Source organism: Pinus tabuliformis, chromosome 4_1 (assembly GCF_031772625.1).
Source record: "Pinus tabuliformis cultivar Carrire ecotype Pingquan chromosome 4_1, CPIR1, whole genome shotgun sequence".
Taxonomy (NCBI): Eukaryota; Viridiplantae; Streptophyta; class Pinopsida; order Pinales; family Pinaceae; genus Pinus; species Pinus tabuliformis.
Window position 1 is genome coordinate 290,104,616 of NC_142303.1, and position 27,206 is coordinate 290,131,821.

The 27,206-nt window shown below is 41.6% G+C and overlaps 1 protein-coding gene across 2 annotated transcripts in view; it reads left to right on the top strand.

Annotated features, from left to right (window-relative positions):
* LOC149175405 (protein STRICTOSIDINE SYNTHASE-LIKE 4-like) overlaps positions 1 to 19,941 on the top strand; it is a 34,040-nt gene extending 14,099 nt beyond the window's left edge. The window contains exons 3-6 of one of the 2 annotated variants that reach the window (XM_089419637.1): positions 18,431 to 18,510; positions 18,634 to 18,870; positions 19,052 to 19,187; positions 19,294 to 19,941. In XM_089419637.1, coding sequence (XP_089275763.1) covers positions 18,431 to 18,510; positions 18,634 to 18,870; positions 19,052 to 19,187; positions 19,294 to 19,575 — 735 coding nt within the window. In that variant the 3' untranslated portion in view covers positions 19,576 to 19,941. The remainder of the gene's footprint in view (positions 1 to 18,430; positions 18,511 to 18,633; positions 18,871 to 19,051; positions 19,188 to 19,293) is intronic. The other variant, XM_089419638.1, reaches the window with a different exon arrangement.
* Positions 19,942 to 27,206: the final 7,265 nt, after the last annotated feature.

A 27,206-nucleotide genomic window follows, 5' to 3' on the forward strand; every position in this document is an offset into this window, starting at 1 on the left:
TGGTGCATGTGTTCTTCATCAGATTTGGAAAACACTGTCAAATCATCTAGGTACACCACCAAAAAGACATTCTTCTCATTTGCAAAAGCCAAGTCCATTGCACGCTGAAATGTGGCACCTACATTCTTTAAACAGAAAGGCATTTTGGCGTAATGAAAGGTTCCCCCATGGAGTGGTGAATGCTGTCTTGTCTCGGTCATCCTCATGGACAGAAATTTGGTTATATCCGGAATAATCATCAAGTAGTGACATACGAGATGCCCCCACTATTCGCTGAAGTATATGGTCCATCTTGGGCAATGGATAGTTGTCCTTCAATGAAACTTTATTGAGATTTCTGAAATCAATGCATAAGCGGATCTCACCTGTCTTCTTTCGTACGGGCACCAAGTTAGAGATCCAATCTGATGGGCACAATGATACCTGACTTGTACAGCCTGTTTACCTCCTTTTCTATAGATGGCAGCAACTTTGGATTTATCCTTCTCAGCTTCTGTCTGAATGGTTTTTGATTGGGCTTGATGGGTATAGTGTGCTGAATTATATTGGTGTCATATGTCTTTAAATCAGAATAGTCCCAAGCAAACACATCTGCAAATGAAGCCATCAAACTGATGTATTTGTCCTTGATCTTTTGCGACAATGCTTTACCAACTTAGGATTGGTAGCTATTCCGATGTTGACCTCTTCTACACTCTTCTCTGTTGGCTGCAATGTTGGCTTGCGGGCTACATCATCTTGATCAAAAAGTTCTTCTAAAGGTATCAAGCCTTTAGGAATAACGTTATTCTTCAGCTGCAACACGTCCATTTCATTGATCTGCACTTCATCTGCACCATTCCCTTTACCATCGTCATTTTCTACATGTATTGAGGTTTCTTTGAACTTGCCTTTGTTTTGCAGAAAATCCTTAATCTTCTCATCATCTTGGAACACTTGCCAATATCTCTGATTGTCTGGAATGGTTGGACGATGCTTGACATGGATTTCAAATTTATTGCTAGAATTCATTGGGATCTTCAAACTACTTGCTGCCTTGGCAAGAGCGTCAGCAATACTATTTTGTATACGAGGCACACATGTCAAGGTGTATTCCGAAAATAATTTTAGAATGTCTAGAATTGCATTACGGTCGGCCCGCATCCTAGGATGCTTTGCTTGATACTCGCCTCTGACCTGCTTTATTACCAATTCGAAGTCGCCATATACCGAAATCCTCTTAGCATTCAGCGTTCTTAGAATCTTCAGGCCAGCAATCAGAGCTTCATATTCAGCTTCGTTGTTTGAACACTCAAAAGCCAACTTGTAAGAGCATACCCGCACATTGCTAGGCACCTTGTTCGGGGCGGAGAAAGGACTGCGTACCCAAATTCCAATTCCAGCGCCATCATTTCCCACTGCTCCATCGAAATCCATGGTCCACAAACCTTCTTCATCCTCTTGCAAGTGCTGGAAATCTGTTTGTTGTGCCTTGTCTGCTTGCTGTCCATTACTTTCAGTTGATTGCCCAACATTGTTCTGCTGTTCTTGTCCTTCTTTCTTTAAAATTTCTCTGAAATTTTCTGTTATTTCCGGAATATCATCTGCTTCTACTAACTGACTATCTATATCATTTAAACTATCTGAATACAAAACAAAAGACTCTAAATATGTATGTACATAGTTAATTGGATGATTTATTGGTTTATCCTTGCTTGTGATCATATATTTCATTTTTTGTTCCTGATACAATTTCCTCATTTGTCCAAACACCGGAATAGTTGCATAGGAGAAATCTAGCTGTTGTGTCCCTTTCAATTTCGCTACCCAAGACCTGGAAAAAAGCATGCCAAACCTTGGAGGAATATCCGCTACAACCACATCCATCAAAACATTTTTCATGGGAAGCTGATCCAAACTCACAACCAAGTCTTTGATGAGTCCTATACATCTCACTCTGCTGGAATCAAATGAATAGAGATCATGGTATTGTCGGGTGATGTCCAGACCGAGCTTATCCATGATAGCCTTGGGCATGAGATTGTGAGAAGCTCCGGAATCGAACATGGCGTTATGTAACACAAAATCATGCAATCTTAAACTGATGTAAAAGGGTGGCACATCACTATTAGGAGACTCACCATTCGATGCTGGCCCAAAAATCATTTCAGGCTGATCGTCTTCAACATTTACCATGTTGGACATTGGATCCAAATTCAACATCTTAGATACTTGTCCTCTATAACTGCTGTTCTTCATTATTTCAGTCAAGGGGATGGATACCCTTAACTTAGAAATCTCATTCTCTAAGTTAAAAACGGGAATCTTTCCTACCTCTTTGACTGAGATTTCTTTCTTTTTCTTTACTTTTGATGCAGCTTGCTGAAGTGATTGTTCTGCTGATGGTGATTTGCTGCTCTCCGGACCAACCGCCTCTCTCTTTCCTTTGTGTAGCTGATGAATCATTCTTTGATGCCTAAACATCCTTCCTTTTCTGAATTGGTTTGGCCGGCACATCTCTGTTTCTAAGTGAATATCGCTGCTACTGTGCGGACAGAGCATTCATATATCCCCTTTGATACTCCTCTGATTCTTCTTGTAAAACAGTGTCACTAGCTAGAATGAAATCTGCATCTTTGTGCGCAGCTGAACTCACCGCACACTCTTCTTCTTCGGTAATGTAAGTAGGCAGCTCATCTGGAGTAAAGAGGTGGTTTTCTTCACCTATTACATTCCCGTCCTCATCTGACTCCGGTCCATGCACAAAATTCTGCTGCAAAGGTGTCTGTACTGGCTGTTGTGCTGCCTGCTCTTGGGTTCGCTGATCTCTCTGTCTTATTCTATATTGTGGCTGCTGCTGGCCACGGAAGTTAGGATTCCTAACTTGTGGCTCAGGCTTGTCGAGCTTCACCCTTTCAAGCATCTGCTCTACCTTTTTGAGTAATTGATCCATTGAAGAAGACTCTTCCTTAACCATGACTTTCTTTTCTGCTTTCGCTCTAGCTCTCTTGGACAGCAGATTTGCTTCAACGCTGACCGCAATTTTCTGCATGTCTTCCATTGTGGCTAGTTCTCTCTCTTTTAATTGGTAGGCCATGTCAGCATCAAAACCATCCGGAAATTTCATCATAGATAGTCCCACAGGTGGCTTTAGATGATCTGGAATTTCGTTGTAAACTGCATTGAATCTAACACAACAATCTTGGACAGACTCACCAACGTTCCGTTGATTTGCTCATATTCAGCCAGAATTTGAAGGGGATTCTTTTTCACTTCCCATCGGTTTAAAAATTGTTTTTGTAGTTCAGCCAAGGTAGCGATACATGCTGCCGGCAAACCTCTGAACCACTTCCTTACTTCACCTGCAAATGTCTATACGAAGAGTCTCATTGCCACATTCTCCGCATCGATCTCATGAAGTTCATAGAAGTCTTCCATTTTTTCCACATGTTGCTGGGCAGTAATGCTGTTAGGAGTGCCATCAAAAAACGAGATTTTGCTTTGATAATCTGAGGGCATATCATCTAGAACTTGGGGCAGAACAAGGGGTGCGAAACGGGTAGCCATCACTCTCGGTGGATTTGGCCTTGGAGGTGTTGGAGGAGTGTGCACAGTTTGTAAGGGGCTGGCAATTGGAGTTTGAGGCTGTGCCGCAATATAATTATCAATTAATCGGTTAGCTCTTTCTGTTTCTAGATCTACAAGAAATTGAGGATTGGGGACAATATAATCAATAGCCCTTTGGGACTTAGACTCAAACAATGATATTTCAAACCGTTCGTCAAACTCAAGCTCTTCAAGATACTCAAAAATATCAGGACATGAATGAGACTTGAACACGGGCGTTATGGTGCTTTCTTGACGAAGGAGTCTTGGAATCAAATTGGGATTTTCGTAGATATGAGGAGGATCCGGGTCTGGATTGGCTCTGGTATATCGTCTCGAAGCCAGCGTGTTATTGAGAAAAATCATAGGACACAACCAACTTACTCAGCCTTTCCAATCCTAAACTTATCATCCAGAAGTTTAGAATTATTAAGGAATATGGGGATTTGATTTCAGTCTTGCGTTCCCCAGTGGAGTCGCCACTATGTTAGCACCTAAATCTGTGATGCAGCCCAGGCCTCTCCCAGGCCACAACTACCAGGATCTTTCTTTCACCATGCATGTAAAAGCTTGATTCATGAATTGTAATCTCATGAGTAAACAAAACCCGAGCTTGTTGTCATACAATGCTATAAAACCCATAATTTTAACTCACCGTGCTATAAAACCACACATGGTTCTCTAAAGAACTCTTAAAAGAACCTTGTCAACATACATATGAATTGCGCTCTCCAAACAACCACTGGACCGGTGTACTTATATGTTACAATTTATATTATGTCGGTTCCAAATTTAGAACTCATCACAGTATATGCGCATTCAATAAATATATATATACCTTCCCTTTTACTCTCCTCTCGGCGTCGGCTGGCCTTACTCAAAACAAAGGCTCGTGTGTATGTTTGTATAGGCAAGGCATATACGTATCAACCTCTCTTCATTATATACCATCCGGAGGCTGTCGCATTTACATGTCTATACCAGTCACGTTATAATCCTCGGTACACAGCAAGCAGACAATTCACGAATCTTCAACATTTATTAACAAATGCATACAAAGCGCACCCAACAGAGATATCTACCTACGCTATCCCGCCGTGCTGTTCACGTCGATGTATATATATAGTAGCGGAATTTACCATGGTAAAGGCTCGGATGGACTGCACATACAGGTTGCAATTTCTATAGGTTCGCTCCCAAGCTCTGAACCTCGCCTCTGTCACACTATACAACATACAGTATTCAACACACCCATACGTTCCCGCAACGATTCAAGGAGGAACCGCTGGTTATGTACGCACCCTTAACTTGGAACCTGCAATCTTTTAACAGTAATTGCATTCAAACCAGAGGTCTATCACACGACGGATAGCTTCAAGCGCACTGAGATGGGATTCAAGAAATTTTCAAAGGCAACATTCAATTCAAGGCGGTCTAACAGTTATATGATACTTTCCATCCACAGTTAAAGCAGAGACATATGCGCTGTTGTATAACCATAAAATGAAAGGAAATGACTTCGATATTTAATATACAGCAAAGGCGCATGAGAGGTCCGAATAATAACAATAACAATGCCGAACGCCCTTATTACCAAGACCAGCAATCAATCATTCAACACACATGAATTCACACGAATTCATTATTCCAACTAACCACTATCATGTCCATGCAAATCATACTTATATTCACATAAAACAAATATTCACAAGAGGTTTACATTCATGGCCAGATATGCAAATCTATGGCCCTTTTACCAACTGCCCGAAGGCTCCCAAGGAGAACCTTGCTCACTTCTCACACTCCTCACACTTCTCTGCCTTCAATGCCTTTGAGGCTCCCTAATTTATTAAACTCAGCATGATAAGAAAATCCTAAAATCGCTCAACTAAAGCTCATGCAATGCATACATATGGCAAAAGCATCTTTTCAGCTTTATTCTGTCTTTTTCCTATTCTAAAATAGAAAAGCTTTCCTTATCCCTTAATGATCCACATCCACTCCTTTATGCCTAAAAGCTCTCCTAGTTTTATTTGGGAATATCTAATTAACTAATGCATGACCCCTATTTCTATTATTTACAATAATTTCCTTTTTGGCTTGATGCTCCCGCATCAATCTGCCCTAGGCTGAAGGAAGGCAAAATTCAGGGTAACCACAAACCACGCTCAGTCTGGTAGCTAGCCCTACCAGAACAGGAGAGGGCTCTCTCCGAGTCACGCTTAGTGAATAGATAAACGAAACGGTCTGAGATGACTTACAGTGAAATATTGATCTTAGGCTAGTAAGTGAATATGGATACACGAAACAATTTTTATAAATGACTGAGCTTCTGGGATGTTATGGGACCAACGGACAACAATGAACAGAGAATTTAATACAAAGGCACAGATTACTCCGTGAGGCAAGACAGGTGGAAAGTGTAGCGATTTAGTTCGAAATAACGCGGAATGGAGAGATTGCTTAGGAGAGTGAAAAGGGCATAAGTACATGAATCCTTTTCAATAGAAGAAGAACACTGAACATGAAATTTTCCCACAGGCAGAGCAATAAAATTGAATTCTACCTTATCTAACTCAGAAAATTTCACTGGAAATGAATATGAATTGAACTATGAACATTACAAAATACATATGAAACATAAGAGACACATTCACTACACTCACAACCACATGAATCTCATGAAACAGAGCCGCTGCCTTTCATTAATTCTCTGTCAAAAATATACAGTGAAGAAACAGAGTTTCTTTCCCACAGTCTCCCAGAAGTTACAAGCCAACCAACCCTTTGCAAATGGTTTACATACAATATATAGAATGTGCCATGAAGAGATAGAACGCCCAAGGGTTGGGGAGTTACTCGAATCATTACAAAATGGAGATGAAGAGCCAACCATCAGCGACAGGTGCAGCGTTACAAACATGACAAATGGCTTGGGTGACCGTTTGCCTTCCTTCGCCACTTGGATAGAAGCCAATTTGGAGAGAAAATACTTTAAATGCCGCATTAAGTGCCAAAAAACCGAAATGTAGATGAGCGGGCCCACTTGGAGAAGTCGCGAATCGAAAGCCGCGCCATTTTCTCTGTGCGCCGCGCTACTTTGGAGCCTGATTTGAGGCACTTGCAGGAGTCCAAAATGTGCCCAAGTGTGATTGTTGGAAAGCCTGTCCTGTCTACTTTCTAACCCAATTGGAATTTCTAAATTTGGTGCTCATTTGCCCCTCCAAATCTTCATTCTCCCAAGACTGCTTCCTGTGTGTCAAAAAAGGGGTAGAGAGGCCATTTTTTGGGTGTTTTTGACCTCCTGGAGACTCAGATCTTGTCCAAATTTCTTGTCCAAGCACCAGTGGTCGTGATTTTCCATGCTGAATCCGAAAATGCAAACCATTCTTCATTTGGAGCTCCCAATTTTTAGCGCCGCGCCACAGGGAGAAAAAACCTGTGTTTTGCCGAAAAATTTGTCATGTGACCAAAATTTCCCCAAATTCCTTGAAATTTGGGCTGGAGGTTCTCTATGGGGTGCTATGCTGTGCCAAAGAAGCCTCAGCCAAGATTCGAAGCCAATCTTGCTCTTTTGCCTCTTTTGTTGCTTTGCTCAATTTCGCCTTCAAGCTCCTTATCCGGGCCCTTGCACTCATGTTCCGTGCCCTGTAATGATAAGCCATGTGTCTCAGCAAAGCATGGTCCTTGTTGGCCTTGTCTAGCAGCCTCTCCAAGTGCATGTTCACGCTCTCGAGATTGGCCTCCCGATCGTCATTGATTTCTTACTCCAATGACGTGAGCTCAACTCTTCTCCTTTGTGTAGCTTGGCGATGCTCACGAATGTTTTGTAGCTCCATGATCACCTGCTGATCCTCCAGCTGCTTGTTCCTTTGCTCCAGGTATTTCATGTTCCACTTAGCCCTCTCCAAGTCAAGGGATAAGGCCTCAATCACTGATTGCTGCTCTTGGATGATCTCTCTAAGCTCTGCATTTGTCGGTTCTGTATCTGTCTCATCATCATGAAGGAGAACGAACTCTGTTTCTCGTTCACCTGATGGCTCTCCTGAAGGCCCCTCATCATGCATTGGCTCTTTACCTCTGTCCTGTTCCTGTGTCGTCAATGTAGGAAGCGAGGCCCCTTCCACTCCGGGTGGAGATAACACTCTCTTTGCCGTTGCAAACAAATGTCTACTGCCTCTCTGATAAGTGATGAATACTGGCATAGTAGCAGTCTCGTGGCGCTCATACCGATGTGAAGGACCACCTATCTCATGCTCTGCCTCTGATACTACCTGTGGAGTGCTGAAGAAGTCACGGGAGATGAAGTCCTCCCAAGAAATGCCTTGCAATCCCAACTGACGATCCACCAAAATCTGGATAAGAGCGAAGTGATAAACACTGTTGAGCTGCTGCTGAGGGGTCTTATGCTGCATGAAAATTTTCATCCTCTCTATGTTCCCGCAAATGAAAAATGGGAGGTTCATCATCCGCACTCTGGTAAAGTGCATGAGCAACCTGATGTGATAGGCATATAGGCGAGAAAACCTCCCCTCACAACTGAAGTACTTCATGATCAATTTCATGAGCGGAGCATACTCATCTTTCAAAAATCTGAATGGGAAGACTCTCGTGAGATGCCTCAAACAACTGGCCTTAATGTAAGGCTCATAATGATGTCTATCCACCTTCTTCTTCTTATGCCACTGTTCTCCAACATTTGGTATGCGTGTTGCCACTGAGATAGTTTCGGGTGTGAATGTGAAGGTGACCCCGGCCAAGGTACACTGACCTCCATGTAGGTGAAGCACAAAAAGACGGGCCAACTCATGATGAACTCTAACATTTGCCACCCTTTGACAAAATTCAAAACATGCTAGGTGTTGGAAACATGACATAGCAAGCGAGCATGCCTGCAACTCAGTGAGGGTGTTTGGCTCATGCCTAACATGTTTGCCACTCCTATGATGTCTCCTGGGAGCCTGTTCTCCTGAATCTGTATCATTGTGAGTTTCCCTTTCATATTCTGATGAACCCTCAGATGCCATGACTGTTGTTTATAAACTGTATTTAGGCTGCCCCTTTGATGATGGTGAAGTTGGGTGTTGTTTGTGATATCTGCCACCAAGGGGAACAATGAAACAAGGGAGTATTAGGAGGGGAGTAATGTAATGGGAATAGGGGTTATAGGGAGAATTTTGTTTAGGGATTTGTAGGGATTTTGGGTATTTTGATAGGTTAGGGTTTGGGGTTTTTATTGAGCAATAGGAGGAGGGGAAAGGGAATATGAGTTTGGTAGTGTTAGGGTAGTGATAATAGGAAAAATGACATAGGGGAATAAGGAACAGGGGTAGGGTAGGAAAAATAAAGCCTTGGCAGTAGTAACATTGTTACACAACCCTAGCAAAATGGTTTTTCTTTGGTGTCTTCTTGAGGTTAAATTTATGAAATTTTTTGTATTTAAACACAGGCACTAAACCACCATATCACTCATAAAAATTGATGAACAAGTGATGTTTCGAGCCTACCTTGCAATTAGAGGGGCCTCACAAAAATTTGAGGGAGTTTGGTGAATTTCTGGGCGCTTTGTCTCTGTGCACCACGCGCAAAGCCCAGTGCGCCGCGCTGGTTAAAAATTTACTCTACAAGCGGGCTCTGTGTGCGCCGCGCCCCTGACTATGTGCGCTGCGCCCCTGAAACTTCCTCCAACTTGCTCCAAACCACGCGTTTGCACACCCACGACTTTGAAACGTTTCCTCTATGCCTTTGATTGCACAATGAGTTTGATTTGGGATGAAAACTTGTTTATAAAGAATTGGAGGTCATGATTTAAATTTGCTTTTCCAAAAAACCCACTTTTCTAATGTCATGTTTGGCACTTTTTCACTGACTTTAAAACAACCATGATTTTCACTTTTCCTCTGAAATTTTGGCTCAAACGATGAAATTTTCGACACTCTTTGCAGGGATTGCATGACAGAGCATTTGGCCATGGAAACCATGACTGCACCTGAAGAAATCAATTGTTGATGCTTTTTGAAAATTTTGCCACCAATAACACTGTTTGACTTTTCTTCAAAACAGATTTTTGAAGAATAGTCGAAGTTTATCAATATGATGATGAAACTTTGTGAATCATTACTTTGCAAGTGCATCACTCTAGCCTGCATGGCTTTACTGGACATATTTAAAGACCAAATTGATTTAACCCCTAGACCTAATGACCAAAAATGACTTTTAAAGGACCAGACCTTGACTGTCATGCACTCTAGTGATTATTGACATAAAGACCTAAGCCAGCAGGAGCCAGACATGAGGGGAGATGACTAGCATGACCTTCTCCGTCAGATCACGGCATGCCCCTAGCGGAATGCAGCTGAATGAATGGAGCGAGACACCTAAAAATGAAATGCATAAAGAGTTTTGATCTCTGACGGAGGACTGACCAGACCAACTCTAACATTGGCTCCAATGGGGGATGGTAGCTCCTTGGAGGTGCCAAGAACAGCAGATCTCTGGAAGAGCTAGACAGTGCCTTTCGTCCATTGGGCTATGGAGTCATCATTTCGACAACAACACAGGACTCTGACTCATTTATGAAATTAAAATGACCAAAAATTGACATTGAAATGACTCAAAAACTATCTTGACACACTGAAACCAAACTGAAATAAAAATGGTATTTACAATGATAGTGGAAGCAGCGTTAATAACTCAGCAGTGGTACCGCTTGAGCAGCCGACCATTGATCGGCCCTCCTGGACAATCTTCCCCGTTCATATCCTTCAAAAGAAAGGCATTCTGACCCCTATATGCTGCAATCTTGAAAGGACCTTTCCAAAGATTCTCGAACTTTCCGTGCTTACCTTTCTCTTCATTCCTTGCATCCCACTTCAGCACCACATCATCCCACTGAAATTTATCTGCCTTTGCTTTTCTGTCATAAATTTTCTTTATCTTCTCCTGCAATTTGGATGTGTTCTTGAAAACTTTTCTCTTGTCTGCTGCAAGTGGATCATTTGTTTCAACCTTCTCTGCATGGGATCTACTTCACTGCCGGCCTCCTGAAGAAGTTTGACTACCGGGGCAGCAAGAAAGGTGGGAAATACTGTGTCAACTCCATAAACAAGCTCAAACGGTGACATACCAATGGATTTTTTCTGACTGATCCGATGTGCCCAAAGCGCATGAACCAACCTCTTATTTCAGCTCTTTTTATTTATTTCCAGCAGCTTTTTAATGATGTTGACCAATGATTTATTCGAAGACTCCGCCAATCTATTGCCTTGTGGATGATAGGCAGTTGAATGACCCAAAATGATATGATATTTATGACAAAATTCTACCATCCTTTTTTATTTGAAAGCTGCTGCATTATCGGTGATTAACTTATTCGGACAACCAAAGCGAGACAAGATGTTATTTTCAAGAAATGAAATGATTACCGTATCTGTAGCTTGTCTGGTGGGAGTTGCCTCAATCCATTTCGTGAAATAATCTGTCGCTGTGAGGATCCATCTATGCTGACCAGAAGAAGCGGGATGAATTTCACCAATGAAATCCAACCCCCACTGCTGGAAATGAGTGCTCACCTCAATAGGCTCAAGTGGCAAAGGCTGTAATTTCCGTTTTCCTTCGAAAATCTGACATTTATGATAGCGCTTGACCATCTTGTACACATCAGCAAACAATGTAGGCCAATAGTACCCTGCTCTCAAAATTTTATTTGCTGTTGACTTCCAAAAAAGGTGACCACCACACTCTCCTCCGTGGAAATCCTCCATGACTTTCTTTGCCTCCTCTTCCACCAAACAATTTAACAAAACGCCACCAGGATCTTTCCAATACAGCGCAGAATTTAGAATGCAAAACTTGGCAGCCTTCAACTTGAGTGTTCTCGCTTTATTTCTAGTCATGCCAGGCGGTGGTGATAGATTTTTTAGCACATATATTATATCTGAATACCATGGGGACAGAGCAAACATTTCAGATACCTGAATGGATGATATTTCCTTGTTCTCATCGGACATAGCAGCGATCAGATTTATGTCCAAGGCATGCAAGTTTGATTCGGCCATTAACTTCGCCAATCCCTGTCCTTTGACCAGCTTTGTGGGCTTTATTTCCACATCATGTTCCAGTAGGGCTGCAATCCATTTGCCTCTTCTTCCTTCCGGATCGGTCGGCACTAGAACATCTTTTACAGCAGCGTTAGGAACATAGGCCAGAATATGAGAATGTAGAATATATACCCGGAAATCCTTCAATGCCTTCACCAGTGCCAGGGCTTGCTTCTCAATGATGTTGTACTTTAAAGCTGCATCTCTTATAGCCCTGCTGAAGAATGCTATGTGTCTTTCGTGATCATTTGTGTAGCTTGGCGATGCTCACGAATGTTTTGTAGCTCCATGATCGCCCGCTGATCCTCCAGCTGCTTGTTCCTCTGCTCCAGGTATTTCATGTTCCACTTAGCCCTCTCCAAGTCAAGTGATAAGGCCTCAATCACTGATTGCTGCTCGTGGATGATCTCTCTAAGCTCTGCATTTGTCGGTTCTGTATCTGTCTCATCATCATGAAGGAGAACGAACTCTATCTCTCGTTCACCTGATGGCTCTCCTGAAGGCCCCTCATCATGCATTGGCTCTTTACCTCTGTCCTGTTTTTGTGTTGTCGATGTAGGAAGCGAGGCCCCTTCCACCCTGGGTGGAGATAACACTCGCTTTGCCGCTGCAAACAAATGTCTACTGCCTCTCTGACAGGTGATGAATACTGGCATAGTAGCAGTCTCGTGGCGCTCATACTGATGTGAAGGACGACCTATCTCATGCTCTGCCTCTGATACTACCTGTGGAGTGCTGAAGAAGTCACGGGAGATGAAGTCCTCCCAAGAAATGCCCTGCAATCCCAACTGATGATCCACCAAAATCCGGATAAGAGTGAAGTGATAAACACTGTTGAGCTGCTGCTGAGGGGTCTTATGCTGCATGAAAATTTTCATCCTCTCTATGTTCCCGCAAATGAAGAATGGGAGGGTCATCATCCGCACTCTGGTAAAGTGCATGAGCAACCTGATGTGATAGGCATATAGGCGAGAAAACCTCCCCTCACAACTGAAGTACTTCATGATCAATTTCATGAGCGGAGCATACTCATCTTTAAAAAATCTGAATGGGAAGACTCTCGTGAGATGCCTCAAACAACTGGCCTTAATGTAAGGCTCATAATGATGTCTATCCACCTTCTTCTTCTTATGCCACTGTTCTCCAACATTTGGTATGCCTGTTGCCACTGAGATAGTTTCGGGTGTCAATGTGAAGGTGACCCCGACCAAGGTAGACTGACCTCCATGTAGGTGAAGCACAAAACGATGGGCCAACTCATGATGAACTCTAACATTTGCCACCCTTTGACAAAATTCAAAACATGCTAGGTGCTGGAAACATGACATAGCAAGCGGGCATGCCTGCAACTCAGTTAGGGTGTTTGGCTCATCCCTAACATGTTTGCCACTCCTATGATGTCTCCTGAGAGCCTGTTCCCCTGAAGCTGTATCACTGTGAGTTTCCCCCTCATATTCTGATGAACCCTCAGATGCCATGACTGCTGTACATAAACTATATTTAGGCTGCCCCTTTGATGATGGTGAAGCTGGGTGTTGTTTGTGATATCTGCCACCAAGGGGAACAATAAAACAAGGGAGTATTAGGAGGGGAGTAATGTAATGGGAATAGGGGTTATAGGGAGAATTTTGTTTAGGTATTTGTAGGGATTTTGGGTATTTTGATAGGTTAGGGTTTGGGGTTTTAATAAGGTAGGGTTTGGGGTTTTTATTGAGTAATAGGAGGAGGGGAGAGGGAATATGAGTTTGGTAGTGTTAGGGTAGTGATAATAGGAAAAATGGCATAGGGGAACAAGGAACAGGGGTAGGGTAGCAAAAATAAAGCCTTGGCAGTAGTAACACTGTTACACAACCCTAGCAAAATGGTTTTTCTTTGGTGTCTTCTTGAGGTTAACTTTATGAAATTTTTTGCATTTAAACACAGTCACTAAACCACCATATCACTCATAAAAATTGATGAACAAGTGATGTTTCGAGCCTACCTGGCAATTAGAGGGGCCTCACAAAAATTTGAGGGAGTTTGGTGAATTTCTGGGCGCTTTGTCCCAGTGCGCCGCGTGCAAAGCCCAGTGCGCCGTACTGGTTAAAAATTTGCACTGCGGCGGGCTCCGTGTGCGCCGCGCCTGTGTGTGCGCTGCGCCCCTGCCTGTGTGCGCCGCGCCCCAGAAACTTCCTCCAACTTGCTTCAAACCACGCGCTTGCACACCCACGACTTTGCGACGTTTCCTCTATGCCTTTGATTGCACAATGAGTTTGATTTTGGATGAAAACTTGTGTATAAAGAATTGGAGGTCATGATTTAAATTTGCTTTTTCAAAAAACCCACTTTTCTAATGTCATGTTTGGCACTTTTTCACTGACTTTAAAACAACCCTGATTTTCACTTTTCCTCTGAAATTTTGGCTCAAACGATGAAATTTTCGACACTCTTTGCAGGGATTGCATGACAAAGCATTTGGCCACGGAAACCATGACTGCACCTGAAAAAATCAATTGTCGACCCTTTTTGAAAATTTTGCCACCAATAACACTGTTTGACTTTTCTGTTTTGAAGAACAGTCGAAGTTTATCAATATGGCGATGAAACTTTGTGAATCATTACTTTGCAAGGGCATCACTCTGGCCTGCATGGCTTTACTAGACATATTTAAAGACCAAATTGATTTAACCCCTAGACCTAATGACCAAAAATGACTTTTGACTGTTAAAGGACCAAACCTTGACTGTCATGGACTCTAGTGATTATTGACACAAAGACCTAAGCCAGCAGGAGCCAGACATGAGGGGAGATGACTAGCATGACCTTCCCCGTTAGATCATGGCATGCCCCTAGCGGAATGCAGCTAAATGAATGGAGCGGGACACCTAAAAATGAAATGCATAATGAGTTTTGATCTCTGACTGAGGACTGACCAGACCGACTCTAACACACCGAAGACAGTTGGGAAAGGACAAAAGGATCAATGGATTCCTCATTCCTCTTCAAATTCACTGAAGGTGAAGTCGAAGCAGAGAATATTATTAGAATGGCACAGTGGAAGTTTCTGATTGGCCTATCTTAAGATCACTTCATTGGGAAGCTCGGATCTAAGGGTGGAAGGAAAGACCAATGAAACATGAATCTCCGATCACTCGCGATTAATCACGAGTCAAACTCTGCTCTTCCCTCAAATGATCCGATTCAACCATGGGCGAGTCAAACTCGTGTTGACTGTGTTTGACTCATGGTCAACGCGAGTTTCACTTGCAACTCACCGATTAATTGCGGTTTAGGCGGCGGCTAAGGTGATTTTCAACCCTCAACTCGAGGGGCACGAGTTTTAACTTTTAGGGTTCCCGCATTTTTCGTTGTGTAGTTTAGTTAGGTTAAAAATTAAAAGTCGGTCTGTAATTGACTTTTCTCACTGCTCAGGCCTACAACTCATACGTTGAAAAGGTAATAGAGGCTTGGTTTCAGTTTCAATTTACTCCAGAGTCCATGTAATAGAGTCATAGTGTAATAGAGGCATAGTGTGTAGTGTGCTCCATTGTAGATTCAACATGTACTTGGTCAGAGACTTCAGTAGCAAACCATTATCGTATCATTTTAGCAACAGTCAAGAGATTTCAGTTACTGCTTTTTTATTGATTAGTATGCAGTATTTATAAACTTTTAGAAGCAGATGCTTCTGGTTCGATGTAGTCACAGGTTAGGAGTCAAGACCGAGTACTTTGGATCATGTTTGGACTTATAACATATATGAGATAGTTATTCATTCATGATATTTTGGACATCCATTGATATTATGCATTGTTTGGACATGGCTTTATTAAATATCAATGTATTTTTTTTTTTTAATTCAATATATGTGTATATCTTAGATTATTGAATTCACTGATTTTTTCCCAATTTTTCCCCTATCCGATTAAAACTCTTCGCTCTTTTGCCTCGCCGATTCCGAGTCTGGTAACATTGGGAAAGACAGATGCCTTAGTTGTAATAAGTTCGACCATTATGCAAAGGAGTGTCTGAGGTAGGGACACATCACTTGATGATGATAAGAATCATTCCAGGGACATCTTCAATGATCAGAGTAATGACAGGTAATGCAGGTCAACAAGGAAATGGCCGACTCTTCAAAGAAAGCAAGGAACCCCAGGTATGAAGAATCAAATGTTGTTTTTCATAAGATGAAGAAGCGTTATCTTGTATTCGCTGTCTCCTTCAGATTCTTTGGGAATCTCGCTTATTGATCGTAGTGCTTGAAGGCACCTCATCGGATAGAAGGGTGCTCTCTCGAATTTGGTAGAGACGAAAACAACCATGGGATTATACTTGGAGTCGATGCCACCTATCCTGGAAAGGGTGTAGGGAATGTTACCCCTCAATTGAATGAGGGTAACTCTATTCATTTACAAGAATCTCTTTTATGTACCTAATCACAAAAAGAACTTGGTGTCCATCTCGGAAATGGAAGTCAAAGGTTTCAGGGTGGCATTCATCGATAGAAAGGTACGTGTTAAAAAAATAGAATTTTCAAAGATGCTTTTTCTCATGGGTTCAGGGTTGGCAATTTGTATCAAGTTGCAGGATGGTCCATTGGGGATCATGTCAATTGACATATCGCATCTATAACACCGGAGGTCTACTTATGGGGCCCTACTCGATGTGAGTAAGATGGTGATAGGGATCCCTGAATTCAAGAAGAGCATGAAGGTACATTTCGGAGATGTACCGAAGGAAAATCTTATAAGGGGACCATTCCTCTCATGCAGCAGGTGCATAGGTTTGGAACAACTCGAGGAGTTTGAGATTCATGATTGGGAATCTTATGTATACAGGTGGAAGAAAGCTCTCTATGGCTTGAAGCAAAACACCTCGGACGTAGTATGAGAGGATTGATAGCTGTCTGATGAAGCTGAGATTCATCAAGATCGGCTAGCAACCAAATAAACCCCATTTGTGCTCAACGTTTTAGTATAAATAGAGGTGGCCTTCAAGTCATTTCAACACACTTGGGATCTCTTCCTCTCTACTTGTCTTTGGGTTTAGTAGGAGGAGAGATCCTAAGGGATAATGCTGCCCTAATCCAGAGGGCAGAAGCCGGAACTGCTGGGAATAGCTGGAATTGTCGGAACTGCCGGGAAAAGCCGCAACTACCGAGAAAAGCTGGAACTGCGAGAACTGCTGAGAAAAGCCGGAACTGCTAGAACTTCCGGGAAAAGCCGAAACTGCTAGAACTTCCGGGAGAAGCCAGAACTGTCGGAACTGCCAGCGCTGTCAAGAATAGTCGGAATAGCCGGAATTGCTGGAACTGCTGGGAATAGCCGGAACTGACGGGAACAGCAAGAACTGTCGGAACTGCCGGGAAAAGTTGGAATTACCAGGAATAGCCGGAATTGCCGAAACGGTCGGGAACAACCGAAATTGCCGAAACTGCTGGAACAGCCAGAGCATCTGTCTTCGAAGGGGAGTAGCATGCAAGGGACAACTAACTAACATTGGGACAGTTGTATGATACTTAGCAAAAAATACACCAAGCATGCAATGTTATGGCTAGCATGCAAGGGACAGCTAGCATGCAACAACAAGCATGCAAAGGACAACAAGCATGCTAGGGACAATAAGCAAGCAAGATGCAGCGAACACATAGGTCAGTATGGCAACATGGTGCAACAATGGCACATAATGCAGTACAGTGATGGGTACAGTCATGATTAATGAAGCATGATGAGATGCAACACAGTGATGATGGGTGTAGCGCGGTGAGGTGCAGCATGATGACGAAATGCAGCATAACGATAGGTGAAGGAGTCACCTTGGAGAATCAGTTGAAGCAGCATGTTTTCCACTGATCTCATGTATCATCTTCTTAGAAATGATCTATGCTGTTATCTAGATAAGTCAAAGTGTTGACTTTTGTTGTAAACGTACTATCTCTCCTCTGCTGAACTATTGAAGACCATATAAGAAGAATTGATCAAGGGTTTACCCACATTGGCGTTTGTCCCTGGCTAGCGCCACATCTTGTGTCCTCTTGTCTTGGTTTGTCTTCTGCGATTTATGTTTATGTTCTATCTGCAGTTTACTTTAATGCTGATGTGAATCTAATTTGGAAATGATATTGAGCTAACTGTGAAAATTGAAATAAATTGCTTTAAGCATAGAACATACCTAAAATTAACAGTGAACCTTTCTGTCTCTTGTATCTATATGAGAAAATTGTTCAGCAGGTTCTATACCCATGTTAATCTGGATTTGATATGCTTAATGTTATACAACACGAAATTGGAGATGTGTTACTTAAAGCTGGGAAATCTATAAATATGCATATCAAAATGGGTTTAAATTGAGCTATGTTATGTATTAAATATTGACCTATGTTACGTATTAAATATTGACCTATGTTACGTATTAAATTTGAAACTTTGAAATATACAAATTTGAAGTTAAAATTTTAGAGATGCATATAAATTGAGTTTGATAACTGAATTATGATAGGTTTTATCACTGTATCGATAAAATTGAATTTTAAATCAGTTTGTGTTACTGTGTGATTTCATTTCTATTGTATCTATATGCAAAAAATTGTTATGTATTTCTATATCCATCTAAATCTATGTTTGATATGCATATTGACACATTGCAAATTCCGGATATACAATTTTTAGCTGAGAAACTTATGCAGATGCATACCAAACTGGGGCTTAAATGGGCATTTGCTACTGTGAGACTGAAACTTCATGTCTCTTGTATTCATAAGACAGATTATTTTACAGGGCCTGCTGAAGGTTAATGATGATCAAATATTTCTTTTAGCTTCAGAAGTTGATGGAATTCCGATCAGGTTTGTTGGATTGAAACCCTTTTATGTCTTTTCAACTGTGACACTTAACCATTTGAAAGAACAGAACGTTCTTTGCTTTTGTTTTCATAAAATATAACAAAGGGTACAGGTGGGGTTTTATAGGTTAGCTAATACTGTTGTCGAGGCTAGCGATGGAAATGTGTATTTCTCAGATTCAAGCACCAAGTTTGGAGTTGACAGATTCTTTCTGGATCTTTTGGAAGCAAAACCCCATGGCAGGCTTCTGAAATATGATCCAATAACAAAGAAGACTACGGTTTTACTTGATGGTCTTGGGTTTGCAAATGGAGTTGCTCTTTCATCAGAGGAAGACTACATCCTCATATGTGAGACATGGAAGTAAGTAGATAATATATTTACATTAGCGTAGCATTGATTTATCTGAGATATTATAAAGAATACTACTAATAATTGTTACCATACTGTTGCTTCTGTCTCTGCTCAAATATCCATACATTAGATATATGAAAGTTAAATATTTTTATTGTTCCTCTAAATAATTGGAGAATTTGTTGCTCAGGTTCAGATGCCTAAAACATTGGATCAAAGGGGAGAAGCTTGGAAGCACAGAAATTTTCATAGAAAATTTGCCTGGAGGTCCTGACAACATAAATATCGCCGCAGACGGGCAGTCATACTGGATTGCTCTCATAGGGGTAAGCATGCAACAGGATCTTACATCACTAAATCTGTTTACAAGAAATATCTTATGTGCAGGAGGAGAATTGACTAATATGGTCACTAATTTGTTTATTTGTGAAGCGGATACGTTCGAGACCACTGGAATTTGTATATAGGTATGGGATCTTGAAGCATATATTTGCAACATATCCATATCTGTTGGAATGGATTGGATTTCAGAAGAACCAGGCCATGGTGGTGAAGGTGGGAGAGGAGGGTGAACCCATCAAAAGTTTTGATGATTCCAACGGGAAGGTTATGTCAATGGTTACGTCTGCTATGGAGGTGGGAGACTGTCTTTACCTGGGCAGCCTCAAAGCCAATTTTCTTGGCCGATTAAGGGCAGATAAATTTCGCGCTTAAATCTTGTCAGCGTGAAGGATGCTCAAATTTAAGTGTGGTGACTGCCACACCATTTAAAATTTGAGTCCGAAACCCCTGCCTAAGCCAGTGATTACTTTCATGCTTCCACATTTCAGTGGGATTTCTACCATCTGCTCGCATTTGCGTTTGCTTGAGACTTGACTTTCAAACCATGGCTCACTTCACCATGATTTAAAAATAAAAATAAAACTATAAAATAGTAAATGTAAATATCAGGAAAAATGGGTTTGCACGAGTAAAGATGTAGCTGAAAAAAACTGTGTATCTTGATCTAAATTTAAATTTCATCGGGACATAACTGCAATAATAAAATTTCAGCTCAAATTATGAAAGGAAAATTTATTATTTTTGTTGGAATATATATATTAAAAAAATTATTTTAAATTTAACAATGTACGATTAATTTTTTTAATGGTATAAAAAAAATGCATGTTTTATTAATAATACATATGATTTATTTATTTATTTTTTCTTTCTCAAATGTAATTCATAGATACCAGATAGGTGGCTGTTACATTCATGGAAATTATTCAAGCAGATCCACTCGAAGAGATCACTTTCTGCCGGTTTATTAACCCCAAGAGTGTCGAGGAGAATAACCCTATGACCTTCCATTAGCAAGGTGTTTTAATGACAATAATTCAACCAATTAAGCTAACCCTTGAGGCTATATATATACATATGAATTATTTTTTTGTAAATCAAGGATATCTATTACTTTAGAAGATTACATTGTTTTAACATTTTGCTAAAAAAACTTGTTGGCCTCACTCTTACTAGATTTATTGGACAACAAGGGCATGCCCAAGTACAAAATAAATTGCCAAAGAGAATGGTTTGCTTACACTACCCGGTACCCACTGCCAAAAAATAAAGAACACAAAAAAATAATTGCAACACATTAATCTTCATTTGTATTTACTGAAACTAGGTGATCTAAAGCTAAACCTGGAGTGGATGGGGGGTTGAAATCACAATGGACATGACCCTCCATATGAGCAATCCAAGTTTCCAGTTGGTCTAATTATTCTTGTAATCACCTTTGCCCTCTCCACAAGCCAACCGATATGTCATGAGTTTGCCACTAATTCCGCTGCAGGTGTTCCATGAAGTCTGGGATATCATTGTGGTCGTCCTGGCAAGTCCGATCCAATTGGATAATAAAAATATGCAACTGACGGAGAATTAGGACTAGTTCATTTGGAGATGGAGGGCAACCATCGTAAGTGAGAGAGAATGATAATGGAGGATCCCTAGTCTCTCTAAGACCTTGCTCTTGAGCCATCTGGTGGCGTTGGACTCGACGAATGGTCATCTTGCCCATTGTCTTGCACAGAGACCAGTTCCCACTATCTTGACCACCAAGGCCTATGTGGTCCCTCGCAGACTCTTCTTCAATGCAATTTTTATCCAAATTAGTTTGACAAAGACCAATACTCCAACCAAAGATTGAGTGACATTATGATGCTTTCCACCTTTGGCCAAGAAGACGAATTGAGATTCAATATGCCACCATTGGGGAGCCCTAGTCAGAGTTCAAATGAGTAATTGTAAAAACTAGAGCCTCCTTCAGCTCTATCACAATGAGGCCTCTAACATATCCCACAAAAGAGAAGAGAGGGGAGTGAACTATATAAATTGCAATTGCTCAAGATTTCAAACTGAAAAACAAGAGACAATTCTACTCTATTGATCTGCGGAATAGAAATCACAATTTAGAGCAAATTGCATAGACATGCAATTAGCAAAACCACAAATACACAATGATTTCTAGGGGAGCCCAATTGGGAGAAACCCCTCAAGTCTCTTTGCATTAATCAGTTGAATAGAGAAACTATTACAATTGTTAGTTCCAACTTTGAGCTCAACTTGCAAAAGAATAACAACTATCTTTGCTCATTTAGAAACTATGGCCAACACTTAGCCAATTATTTGCTCACCAAGCCTCCTATTTCCTTGCGCAATCTTGAGGATATTAGCCCCTAAAAAATAGGAATTTCATCCAAATTGATTGTACAATTCCTAAGGATTGATGTTTTGACTCATGCAACACATGTACACTCAAAACTAGTCTACAACTCTTGTTACACTACCTTGTCATCTCCACTTCAGCTGAGGAACTCGAATTCCTTGCATGCACTAGTTATTTTGGGTTGATTGATCAGTTAACTGACAGATCTCTGAGTTAGACTGTTGGCCCACTGCACAACTGACCTTCAACTGACTTTATCAATAGTTCGAGGTCAATTAATTGAATACAACTAAAGGTAACTTAATGGATTACTAAAATTTAGCAATCACACATGCATAACTGAACTTGAAGCCCTTTAACTCGAATTTACTGAGCTAACTGAGTGACAAGATCTGTCACACTAGTTAACTGACTCCAAGTTGTCCTACTAATGTGGAAATTCGATTTACTCAATTTGACTAAGGCTAAAGTCAAATTGAGCCTTCATTGCTACAATTTTTTCAACACTCCCTCTTAGCAAGAAAGAGATTTTTCATCGTCCCTATCATGCGCATGTGGAATTTGAATTTACCTCTTGACAATGCCTTTGTCAAGATATCAACATCTTGCTCCTCAGTTGAATGTACTGTAACAACATAATTCTCCTTTGCACACAGTCCCGCAAATTATGATATTGGATATCAATGTGCTTGGGCTGTCATGAAATATTGGATTCTCATAGAGCTTAATGCAACTCTGATTATCACAATATATTGTGAAAATTCGGAAAACCTTGAATCCTACTACAATAAACTGATATTACTTCTCCTACTTCTTAACTCATGCAAGTTATTTACTGAAGTAAATACGACTACAACCTTCATTAATTAAATTATATGCGGAAGTAAGAACTGAGCAAGAAGAAATAACACACACAAAAGTGACACTGTTGTTTTTGGGCAAATCCCAGGAAAAACCAAATGTGGGAAAATCCGTGCAACAATTGAGGGTTTGTATTATTATGCAATAGTTTCTGAATACAATCTTTGGATGCCTTACTAGCTATCTGATACAGAGAATCTGATTGGCAGAGAAATTTTATGAGAAATACCTTACACTATCACTGGAGATTCATCACTGATCTAGGCTTTGGATGGAAAGCCCCACACTGCCTCTATGTTAGCCTACGCAGTTCAACGTCACAGCTATTAGGCTCTACGTCACCTTTCTTGCTAGTCGATTTGCCTCTGGAACTTTGACTCTGCCTGTCCGGTCTTACACCCCAGCTTCTGGCTCTAGAACTCGACTCTCCAGCGAATTTTGAATCTCCTCTCGGGCTCTACGCTGCCTCAACATGGCTCTACACTCCCTCAACGTGGCTCTACGCTGCCTAGCGTGACTCTACGTTGCCCATCGTGGCTCTGCACTGCCTCTTCTGGATTTCTCTCTGCCTCCTCTGCAATGTATCCCCAGATCAAGAAACTCTCCAACCGGAAAACTATCCCTGACCCTCACTGCAAGAAATCTCCTCAATGACCTCTCTGACAACTATTGTGTTGCTCTCTTGAGAAAATCAACCTCTAATCTCTCACTCTGTGTCTTCCAAATGCCCATCGAAGTCCTTATAATCTTCTCGTTGAGTAATCAACGACTGAGATTAAATTCTAATCAATGGCTCAAATCATATTGATTCGATCTCTGTCTTTTTCTAGAAGATTCACACCCAATTTTATTAATACCCTTCAATTATTCTAATTTCCTAAGTTTAGACTTAGGCATCCATTAAAAATAATTAATTATTTTAATAAAACTGTCTCCCGGTGGAATTTCCCAAAATGATTTTTGGGTATTCTGGAATACACGTGTTCTAGCCTCCTTGCGAATTTTGAGGCTTAGAGCACATCTGATGCTACCAGAATTCACACTCCCTCTTAGCGAGGAATGTGCTCTAGTAATGCAACTTGTTGAAGCATCACCTTGACTCTGTAACATCTTCCTCTGCGCTGTTGATCTCTGACATCACTACCCAACAACTACTGCACAAAGGTTGCACTTGTGTTGCTGCCAACAGCATTTGCACTGCAACTCTGCTCCAACTGCTATTGCTGTCTTCTGCAACAACTACAATGAAAAAATAACCAAAACACTGAACCAATTGTGTTCAGTATGATGCATCCGTCGTCTACGTTCTGACTGCTTCTAGCCTCTGTGTTGTCATTGAAGTCTCTACGATGTCGCTGACTCTGCTATGTGCTAACTGCACTGCTACCAATACTAGCGCTGCGTTGCTCAATATCTGACTGCTACTAGCCACTGCATCTATCACTCTGGCATTTGACTGCACCACCTGACACTGGTCCATCTTGCTACTACTGACTATGGGCTCCCGTAGCAAGGATCAAGAGGTGGACTCCTCAAGGATCTTGCCCATTTGTAGTTATTTCAAACTACAGTACTAGATCACCCCAACTCTCCCCTTGAGGTATCTGGGAAATCATGGTAAACTCCTCCTCCTCGATCTTTGTGGTTGTAGCCTGCGAATCATGTTTCTCGTCCTTGTCCTTCTTCTTGAGAGGACATTGTGTAGCATAGTGACCAAATTCACCACACTGGAAACATTTGATTTTCGAGACGTTCTTCTTCCACCTTCGTTGCTCCCACTGCCCCTTTGATGCAAGGGTTGCATTCTCCTCCTCCTCCTTAGGCTTCATCCCACCTACTGTTGCTATTGCCATCAAGTTTGCACTTGATTAAGTCTTGCCTCATCTCTTCTTGTTGAAGAGCGGCCCACATCCCTTCCGAATTTGATAATTTCTCTCTGTCTTGGATACTTTGGACAAATACTTGTCATTCTTCCGAGACTGAATTCAGGGCCAACCTCACCATCTTTGTAGGCTGAGACGTTGGTCCTACAGCCGCCAACTGATATCAGACTTCCTGAAGCATTGATAGGAACAAATCAATGCGTTCCCCCTTTTGCATCCTCGTGGATCTCATTTTCTCCTCCAAGTACATCTTTCACTGCTCAGAAGATCCTTGATACAACGTAGCCAAGGCATCCCACATCTCTTTGGTCGTCCCTTTGTCAACAATGTGACATACAACGTAATCCCTCACTCCGTCGAGGATCAACCGCTTGGACTTCGCCATCTCAGCCTTGTACTTTTTGAGCGGATCTGCATCGGCAGGTTCAACTACCACACTATCGGCATAAGCTTTGAGATCATGCTTGTCTAGAAGGTAGGAGATCCTAGCCTTCCAGATCACATAGTTGGATGCTTCGTCTAATCGATCTTGATCTCTCAGCCCATTAGCTACCATCCGTGCCAATAAAAAGTCGAACTGCTCCCTCTCTCCTCTGCGCAGCTGCTAGGCGGGCCTATGCACTCCCTGCTGGGGTTAGTAGATCTGCTCCCTCTCTCCTCTGCGCAGCTGCTAGGCGGGCCTATGCACTCCCTGCTGGGGTTAGTAGATCTGCTCCTTGCTACTGCTTCTCACCAACTGAGAAATATAATTCCTTGGCTCAGAATTCACTAAGGAAGAAATTCCCTCAAAAATTGTCTTCTTCCAATGCTTTTCTGACCCAGCAAAAAACTACATCCCACCTGAAGATTGCTATGCGTTGAATCTGTTGTTGTGTTGCTCACTCTACCACTGACAAATCACAAACTGGAAACCTTACCTCTCTGTTAACTCACTCAGATAGAGATTTATGTCGAGAATCTTGCCCTTTTGGCTTGGACTGCGCAATCCCTCTGGGGATTCGATCTGTTGCCTATGCAGCACTTCGACCTCCCTCTTTCTCTTCAATGCTAGGCTCTTCTAGTTTTCTCTCTTGCTTCACCTGCACTCTAATACCATGTGAAAATTTGGAAAAACCCGAATCCTACTACAACAAACTGATATTACTTCTCCTATTAGTTAACTCATGCAAGTTATTTATTGTGTTCCATTTTAAATGTTGAAGTAAATACGACTGCAACCTTCACTAATTAAATTATATGCAGAAACAAGAATTAAACAAGAAGAAATAACACATACACAAGTGACATCGTTGTTTTTGGACAAATGTTCCTAGAAAACCCCAATGCGGGAAAACCGGTGTAACAGCTGAGGGTTTGTATTATTATGCAGTAGTTTCTAAATACAATCTTTGGATGCTTTATTGACTATTTGATACAGAGAATCTGATTGGCAGAGAAATTAGTGAGAAATACCTCACATTATCACTGGAGATTCAATATTGATTTAGGCTTTGGATGGCAAGCCCCACATTGCCTCTGCGCTACCTCTGCGTCAGCCTACGCAGTTCAGCGTCACAGCTACTAGGCTCTGCGTCACCCTTCTTGTTGGTCGATTTGCCTCTAGAATTTTGAATCTTTGCCTTTCCGGTCTCACACCCCGGCTTCTGGCTCTAGAACTCGACTCTCCAGCGAAATTTGAATCTCCTCTTAGGCTCTGCGCTGCCTCTTCTGGATCTCTCTGCCTCCTCTGCAATGTATCCCCGAATCAGGAAACTCTCCAACCGGAAAACTATCCTTGCCCCTCAATGCAAGAAATATCCTCGATGACCTCTCCGACAACTGTTGTGCTGCTCTCTTGAGAAAATCGATCTCTGATCTCTCACCCGATGTCTCTTCCAAATGCCCATCGAAGTCCTTATAATCTTCTTATTGAGTAATCAACGACCCAAATTAAATTCTAATCAATAGCTTAGATCATATTGACTCGATCTCCGTCTTTTTCAAGAAGATTCACGCCCAGTGTTATTAATACCTTTTAATTATTTAATTTTCTAAGTTTAGACCTAGGCATCCATTAAAAATAATTAATTATTTTAATAATCCTTGCGTTGTGATGTGGGGGCTCCCACATTCTCTCTTGCATCCTGCAACAGTCTATCAACTTCTTTGGTTCTCTTTCTCCCCTCTCTAGAAGTTTTTGGTTGAGTGGGTGCCTCCACTTTACCTCTTGTTTGCGCCACTGCATGTGGCTGCTCGACAACCACCTGAAGCTCATCCTAAGGCTCCTCCTTTGGAGCTAAAAAGTGGGATACTTAGCTCTCGTTCCGGAGAGTTCACACAAATTCTTTCATATGTGTACAAACCATACTGCCCTCGGGAGGTATCTGTGGTAATATAATGGCCCAAGGTATTACCAATACCCTCAAAAATTAAAAAATGTCATAGATGGACCCACGAATTAGGAAGTCGAACCCAGCTAGGAATTTTGGTAATGATTGTTGAAGATGGATCAAAATCCATAAACCAAGGGGTAATTAACAAACCTAATTTACTCCAAAACCAAGGCCCACCAGTTAGGGCCTTCTAATAATCCTTTGATTCAACGAACATAACTATAAAGAAAACATTGGAACAAAAAATAACCTTGCACTTTGAATTCCATAGCTCTTATATCCACTTATAAAGGGCTGTTGAGTATGGCCATAAGCCATTGAAGCAACAAATCAGGTCGTTCTCAAAGTAGAGCTCAAGAAAGTCCTCCAAAGTTGGGTTTGAATTTCAACAGAAGGAACGTCGTAATTTTTGTCCACCTGGAACAGCCTAGGAGCTGTGTGGGCTTATTGAGAGGTGGATCCTGACTTAAGGGCATCCTTAAATTTAATAGGCTTTAAAGTCATAGATTCTCCACCACCCCT